The sequence below is a fragment of the Taudactylus pleione genome, unplaced genomic scaffold (assembly GCF_031769625.1).
Source record: "Taudactylus pleione unplaced genomic scaffold, aTauple2 ptg000251l, whole genome shotgun sequence".
Classification (NCBI taxonomy): Eukaryota; Metazoa; Chordata; class Amphibia; order Anura; family Myobatrachidae; genus Taudactylus; species Taudactylus pleione.
In genome coordinates this window covers 2,926,215-2,934,907 of record NW_028284653.1, presented here as the reverse complement: position 1 = coordinate 2,934,907, position 8,693 = coordinate 2,926,215, and the positions used below count along the sequence as shown (strand labels likewise).

Genomic DNA, 8,693 nt, shown 5'->3' with positions numbered 1-8,693 from the left:
TTGAAGTGAGGTGATAAGGGCATTCACAATGGAAGAAATACCTAGCCACCGGGTAGATGTTATATGTGAGTACTAGCAACCCGCCCCGGCTTCGCACAGGAGCAATTTTATCTTGCTGCAGCCCCCTGCATCTCATCAATCCATGTCATGTCACCACAGCCCCCTGCATCTCACAACAGCCTCCTACTTCTCACTACTGCCCCCTGCATGTCACCACAGTATCCTATATTTCACCACAGCCCCTGCTCAGTGGCGCAAATGCAACCCCCCTACTACTGCTGGCTGGGGCCCGTCCACTGGGATGTGCTAGGAAGGGCAGGAGGTTCATGAGAGATTTGTATTGCAGCTACCGTAAGCATTATCAGCAGTATGTCTCTGGGGCACCTGTGCATATTTCTGCAGCTTCCATGCGCACCCCTCCCCAGCTGCCAAACATGGCGATGAGCAATATCCTCTTTGCACAATGTACCCCATATTTCCTGGTCCTCCTGTTGATCTTCCTCGCCGTGGTGCCCCTGTCCGAGGACAATGCTGACTTCCATGGTAGGTGTGTCCTGTTCACCAAGGGCATGTGGCTGAGTGGGAACATCACGCTGGAGAAGGAGTACTTCACGGTGTAGGAGTGGTTGGCTTGAGTCCGCCTACAGGTTCAGCGTTGGATGAACATCGAAATCCAATGATTACTAACCTTTGATGTTTTTGTTCCGATGATTGTGTTTTACCATTTCATGGTGGAGGTCCAATGTATGTCACAAGCAAAGGAAATCATTTGATGGTGTTCTGATTGTTCTTTGTTTTTTTAATTCCTGATAGCTATGCCTCCCCTGGCTCCTTTATGTCTACTGTGTCTGCATCAGAACATCTTCATGGATTCGTTGGAGGCTGTCTCTCACTCTCTGGGGCCCATTTATCAAAGGGAATTTGAGGTAAATTCCCCAAAAACACCGGGCGGTTTACCTCAAATACCAAGTATCCCCCGGATGTATGAAGGAGGAACCGCAGCAGGTTTCTCCGATACCTGCTGCGATCCCTCCATTGCTGCTGGCAGCCGCTTCCCCCATAGGTTTCTATGGGGGATGCGATGCTGCCAAATGTATCAATATCGGGAATGCAAAGCATTCCAGATATTGGCTCCAGCAGCTAATGCCATCTGAAGATAGCGTTAGCCGCTGTAGCCTATGGGGACTTACCGCATGTCAGCCGGCGGAGGGATCTCCCAGATCCCTCCGCCGGCAATGGGCGCCGCTCATGTGCAGTCCGCTGGACTGTGCATGCGCAGCACCCTCCGGCCACATCGCAGGAATGGGCTCCTTTCGGAGCCCGTCACCCTGCATGTGCCGGATCATACAGTCGGCCGCTATTATCGCATTTTGCAATGCGATCATGGCCGGTACTGCATGCCCTGATCGCATTGCAAAATGCGATCATTAATAAATGAGCCCCTCTGTCTTCCTCAGACGTGCCTGCTCAGCCCGACTCCCTCCCCTCTCTAGGCTGCTAATTGGCACTCACTGTGTTTTGCTGATTCAGCACTCTGGCCAGCAGCTTGGTGCAAGCTTTTTTGTGTGATTTTGCTTCACTAAAATCGTCACTGCTCGGCTCCAACATAAGAAAACGGTGTGTGTCAGTATGTGCACGAGTGTGAAAGTACCATTAGATTACTGGGAGAGACAGAGAAGTGTTAATTACAGAGTGAGCAATGGTGAGGTACAACTGTTCTTGATGCATAAGAGGAGATGTATGTTAAGGGTGGCAATGGAAGAGATAAAAGAGTAGCAATGAGAGAAACATGAGGAAGGCAATCAGAGGCGTATTAAGAAGAGAAGGGGCCCATGTGCAGACGTTCGAGGGCCCCCTCCCCTAGGACAAAAAATGCCCAGGGGCCAACTCTTGACTATGAGAGACTCTGGCACTGTGTCAGAGTTTTGTAAGTATGTCTTCGGAATAGTTTTCAGAAAATTGTGCCATATTTCTGTTGATTACTCCAGAATTATGTCGCTGGTGCCATATTTCCAAAGCTAGTACCAGAGATCAATGCATGTGGCAGCCGGGAGGTAAGTAAAATGATGGGTGCAGGGTGTGCGCCATGAGCCCCCTGCACCAATTATAGATACGTCTATGAAGCCAATGTATGTAAAAGTATATTTGTGACACGTGCCTCACACTGATTTTTGCTCATGGTCCATGGAGTGTGATTAGAAACAAGCATGCATTTCCTTACTGTAATTGCCATTATGTGTTCAGGGCACAATGGTGTCAAATTGCGGCAGTCCCTCCTGTATAATTTAATCAACTCCTGTTTTATTTCCTTCTGAACCACATATGAAAAAACATTAACTTAGAAATCCTGCATTTGCCCCTGCAATATTTCTTCTTACGGAATGCATTTGTGGTGCTGGTAGTATTTACACATTATACTTTCTAATAACACCATCAGTATATAATTTTGACAATGTTATTGGTAGGGGCCCCCACAAGTTAGTTGCTGTGGGGATCCCACAAAACAATCCAGCCAGAACTATTGTTTAGTGCATTCCGTTTTAATATTTTGCTGTATACTATTTTCCATAGTTCATACATGCATATCTAGAAAAAATGTTAAACAAAAAAGTAAATTACAAGTATTTCCTGGCTCTTCACTCTGCAGCAAGCACAGAGCAAGACTGGAAGCTTGAGCAGTACATCTCTGGCACTAGTGACAGTCAACATGAAGCTTTTATCCCTCTGCACCCAGTGAGGCATTGGCAGGGGCGGGACTAGCAATATCATTAGTGCTGCATGTATCGTGATACTCGATACAAGACAGATGTCTCCATTCTCTGGACCTGTCATAATGCAAACAGCTTCACAGCTTTATCCCAATAGATTTCTGCATCGGTCCAAATGATGCAGCCCCAGTGTGTTACTTGCACAACGGTTGTGAGCTGAGTTTTGATCGAGAGGGAAATTATTTATTTTTATTTTATTTGATAAGGGTTGGGGAAAATGTCACATATGCTGCAGGCAGCAGAACGGGTAAGATGGAGCCAGGAGACTGCTCTGAAAAGAGCCGCTTTCCTGCTGGCTGCAGCGTACGGAGCTAAGACCTTATACCCCATCCTCTGTAGACAGTTCCGGAGGAAGGACAGCAGCCCTTGCCTGCGCCCGCACAGCACCGGGGACAGCGGCTGCCACACTCCCACCTCCCCGGCCATCAATGCGGAATTCTACCGGCAGCTGCTGGTGCTCGGCAAAATCCTCTTCCCCAAACTAGTGAGCAAGGAGCTGGGGCTTCTGTCAGTGCACTCACTTGCTCTAATATCCAGGACGTTCCTATCGGTTTATGTTGCGGGACTGGATGGGAAGATAGTAAAAAGCATTGTGGAGAAGAAACCGAGGAGCTTCTTGATCAAGCTTATGAAATGGCTTCTCATCGCTATCCCAGCCACTTTTGTAAATAGTGCAATCCGCTACTTGGAATGCAAATTGGCGCTGGCTCTGCGCACTCGCCTGGTGGACCATGCATACGAGACCTATTTTGCGGACCAGACTTACTATAAAGTAATTAATATGGACGGAAGACTTGCCAACCCCGATCAGTCCCTTACTGAGGACATTATGATGTTCTCACAGTCCATAGCACATTTGTATTCCAACCTTACCAAGCCTATATTGGATGTGGTGCTGACGTCTTACACTCTCATCCAGACAGCTAGATCAAGAGGAGCTAATCCCCTGGGGCCTACGCTGCTAGCAGGGCTAGTGGTTTATGCAACAGCTACAGTGCTAAAAGCATGCTCACCGAAATTTGGCAAGCTGGTGGCAGAAGAAGCCCACAGGAAGGGATACCTGCGGTATGTGCATTCCAGAATTATAGCTAATGTGGAAGAAATTGCGTTCTACAGAGGTCATAAGGTAAGGCAGTCAGCAGGATCAATGGGTGAAATGTGAGAGGCCCTGGGAAGATGCTGCTATTGTGATGCTGATGTTCCCATCCCCCTCTATTTGCTTCAGTTTCCTCACGATATTTAAAACGTCCTTATCCCTAGCGCAAAGCAGCATACAGTACATGTCCGTTCAGTAAAGCAGCATACAGTACATGTCCGCTCAGTAGGGCAGCATATTGCACATGTCCGCTCAGTAAGGCAGCAAACAGTACATGTCCGCTCAGTAAGGCAGCATACAGTACATGTCCACTCAGTAAGGCAGCATACAGTACATGTCCGTTCAGTAAAGCAGCATACAGTACATGTCCGTTCAGTAAGGCAGCATACAGTACATGTCCTCTCAGTAAGGCAGCATATTGCACATGTCCGCTCAGTAAGGCAGCATACAGTACATGTCCGCTCAGTAAGGCAGCATATTGCACATGTCCGCTCAGTAAGGCAGCATACAGTACATGTCCGCTCAGTAAGGCTGCATATTGCACATGTCCGCTCAGTAAGGCAGCATACAGTACATGTCTGATGTCTGCTCAGTAGTACAGTAGCATTCAGAGGCCTAACTAGGGCATGACAGGTCACTCTTTTTAATACCCCAGTTAAACATGTCCACCATTTACAAAAAAAATAGTTGATTACTTAGAAAATACTAAGGCTAACTAATATATTTAATTATCTAAATAATAATATTGTATATATTTTTTTTTATTAACGATCATGTAAATGCAATAAATGTATTGCTGAAAGTAGTTGGAATTGTAACAGTGTCTTAGTATGTACTATATACAGATGTACATAGTAAAGTTAAGTGAGCAGTTGTAACAGCTATAAGGGTCCTTGCTGCTTGCCATGGGCTGTATGTGAAAGGAATTAAGTGAAAATGCTATAGCTATTTTCCTTCTCTCTAGTGTGCATACCATGTCATAAAAAATTAATGAGTAGTAATGCATTAACAGAGAAGTAAATGAAAGTGACAATTGGACTGATGCAGATTGAACACACACAAGTTTGCATAGCGTGTCTTGCATGTATTTGCTGTGCGCATGCTCAGTAAATGAGCGTATGCAAACGCAAGAATGCAGAGTCCAACCCATTCCGAACGTATTTAAACTTGAGGTACAAAGGGGGTTTGATGGGGCTTTCTCACTAAACCAAAGTTAAATCAGGATGTGTTCACACAAATGTTGCCTATGCAGGCAAACACACAGCTTATATACACATGTGAGGAGGCATATCTTTTTCCCTTTGTAGATAGCACACCCTGATGATGATGACTTGTAGTAAATCAGTTGTATATCCTGCCCATTCAGAGGCAAACACATTTCAGTCTCTGCCAATGGAGCATTTTAATTACTGGGTTTTAGACCCGATAGTTGTAATTTCTTATCACCTCTATATACCACCAGAATTTACTGCATCTTAGTTCATATGCAAGGACAGGATCTCAAAAAGGAACCTCTCCCTGCAAATGTGTTCAGCGTGAAGTGACTGCATTAGCCGTCACTTCATTCCTCTGTCGGGACCCCCACATCGCTAATGACCATGCATGTGCAGTGTCTATTGCCAGGGAGAGTTCCTGAGGAACCCTCTCCCGATCAGCTTGTGAAATGTAGTCTATAGGCTACGGCTTCTGAAGCCATCTTAAGGTGGCGTTAACTGCTGGGACAAGACTCCAGAATGCGTCACATTCCAGAGCTTGGCTAATCTGGTAGCTTTGATAGAAACTCATTGGGGCTGTGGCTGCTGTCCAAAATGAAGGGACTGCGGCAGATATGGAGATATCTGCTGTGGCCCCTCCATGGTACATTCAGTAGATCCTTAAAATGTTTCCAACTCTGCATCAGCCCCTGTGTATTTATATTGTTATATGATCTGTCCCAGCATAATAAGACTATATGGTTAATTACAGATGTGCCCAAATACATCTATCCTCCGTGCGCTACAAGTTGCGCAACACATAACGCCGGAACTCAGTGTTACTCGGTAGCGCTGAGTCTTTTCGTGAATCTTTTTTCACCTTCAAATGCGTCTTATTCACACAGCAATAGATAGCACAAGCAGCTTCTGCTGATTAAAATGATATGCAGCATGTCTATGTGTGTATCTGCATGCAAAGCGCTACGTTACAGTGATACAGCCACAGACACTGTAACGTAGCGTTTCGCATGCAAATACACCCGCACTAGCTCAGAAAATATAGGCATGCTGCTTGTGCTATCTATTCTCATTGTTGTGCGAATAAGACTCATTTAAAGGTAAAAAGACGCATGAAAAGATGCTCAGCGCTACCAATCATCAGGGTGTGCTAGCTACAAAAAGACGCTCAGCGCTACCAAGTCACACCACAGCATGGCGCGACTAGAAGGGCTGTTTAACATGCGCGGAGGCTAGATGTATGAGGACCCATCTGTAACTGTATATTTATTTTCTGTTCGGCCTTCTTCACATCCTATTAGAATATATTCATGCTGTTCTGCATACTGAGCACAAAACAGATATTATGGATGTCAGACAGGAATATGAACATTAACTATGGACAGCTTCCAAATTATATTGTTTGTAATCCAAAATAATTGGCATTCAAGAAAATTATAAGACATAATGGGTCATCTTCCTTTACAACATGTGAAAATATTTAATTAGGTTTAATTTAATTATATCTTAAAAGGTAAAATTGGTAGCTTGCTAACCCTGATATCACTAAAACACAGCCATTTTGAAGTGTGTAGGTTTTTGTTGTTCCCCTACTTAGGCCCGTATTCAATTAGAGGCGAAAAGTCTGAAAGGTTTCGCCTGTCCGACTTTCCGCCTCCTTCGCCTGTTTCAGAGGCAAAAACTTTTCGTGCGCGTCCCCAATTTTCACAGTATTCAATTCCAAACCACACGAAAACGGAAAGTGGCAAATGCGGAACAATCGGAAAGTACTGTCAGAAGTGGGGAAGTCAGTCTGTACTGACTTCCCCACAAAAGTGGTGAAGAATAGCATAAAGCAGTATTTTTTGGTGAATATAAGTAGTCCTGTCAAATTTGAAAATGGGTTCTAGCATATTTTAATGTCAAAAACGCACCTGCTACATGCACCTGCAATCCCAGAAACACCTGACCCATCCTTGCAGACCCCCAAGAAGTCTATTTCGCTAGTTTTTATGCTTGTCCCCCCACTTTGTACTTTTTCACCAAACTGTAAGTAGTTTTTCGGGGTGTTCTTATGTTTGTTTGTTCTTTTTCAAGATTTGGCCTTTGGGGGACTGTGCCAAGGGTTCTGGGTCGTTTCCCCACGTTTGTACCCCATAATAAAAATTTTGCACTTCTTTTCACCTGTTATTCAAAGCAAATCTTTTTCGCCTATTACATTGCATTGAGTTTCCGCTTAGGCGAAATCCGTCTGGAATTGAATTTGGAGATACAATTAGGGCTTTTCACCTCTAATTGAATATGGCCCTTAACCCGATAACCCCTATCAAACTAGGTTATATTTGTTAAATATATTGGTTACAGTTGTAAATGGTCTGAATTTGCAAACCAATCATATGTTGCAAGTTAAAACTCGTGGCATGATTACTTTGTTGATGTAAATATGGACAAACTGCCGTGACCATTTATAGTAAATATTGAATATTTTGTTACTGTTTTTATAGTTTTTTTGGTAGTTATAGTCCGTAAACGCTGATATGTTGTATTCTCTTTAATTCAGCAATTTATTATATTTTTTTTTTAGGTAGAAATGGCTAAGCTACAGAAGAGTTATATGGCATTGGCGGATCAGATTAATCTTATTCTGTCCAAACGTTTGTGGTATGTTATGATAGAACAGTTCTTGATGAAATATGTCTGGAGTGGGAGTGGACTAGTTATGGTTGCTGTTCCCATCATCACAGCAACAGGCTTTGCAGATGGAGGTAAGAACTACTGCTATGGTAATTTTTTGCAAAATCATCACAAGATATATAGTAGCAAATGTATGTTCTCTATGCCTGTTTACACACTTAAGTTGGATATACACTGAGACGATGTCAGCACGATATGTCTTTTCTGGCTGAATCGGAGCGACATGTCGGCCGCATCGCTCAGTGTGTATGGTCATTATACCCACTCTCGCTGTCGCATGCGATATTGTCTGGTCGGACGATATTGCATGCGGCCCTGTTGCAAGTAATGAAGGATGGAAGGAGAGATCAATTACATCGTTCATTACCTCGTTTTAATATGTACCCGAGGTACTATATATATAGGCATACCCGGCATACAGTAACTCTGCTTCTTCACCCTGCGGACACCTTTTATTGTCCCACTGCTAGGCAATGTGATAGTTTTTAAAATTTAGAGAGGCTGAGGACGTGGCACCACAGTCTTTTTGTTAGAAGACTTCCTAGAGTGCTGAATGGAAGGTAAATAAACCAGACGAAATTGAGATGAGAAAATAGAAATAACTGTTAAAAACAAGTGGTATTTTGAACAAAGAAAACATCAGAAGACATGGTAGGGTTAGCATAGCATATTAAAGAAGCAAAATATTGATCGTTATAAGTATCATTCATGTAATAAATTACATTTTTCGTTAACACACCGTGACAGAATGTTGTAGGTTACAAGTTTATGCCAACTTATAAATTGCCAAAACAAAATCTGCAATTTTCCAGCGACTTTGGCCTCGGCACGATTCTATTCTACGCGATGTGAATAGCCCCTGGAATCAGCTCCCGGAGCTATTCAATACACTGCGCAGCTAACCCCGACTAAGGATTTCTTTTCACATCCCTCCGGGATGCGAGC

General features: G+C 44.0%; 1 protein-coding gene across 1 annotated transcript in view; it reads left to right on the top strand.

Moving 5' to 3' along the window:
- Positions 1-2,832: 2,832 nt before the first annotated feature.
- The window catches only part of ABCD2 (ATP binding cassette subfamily D member 2), an 84,520-nt gene continuing 78,659 nt past the window's right edge, over positions 2,833-8,693 (top strand). Inside the window, exons 1-2 of the mRNA XM_088480189.1 lie at positions 2,833-3,894; positions 7,639-7,819. Of these exons, the coding sequence (XP_088336315.1) occupies positions 2,986-3,894; positions 7,639-7,819 (1,090 nt within the window). The 5' untranslated portion in view covers positions 2,833-2,985. The remainder of the gene's footprint in view (positions 3,895-7,638; positions 7,820-8,693) is intronic.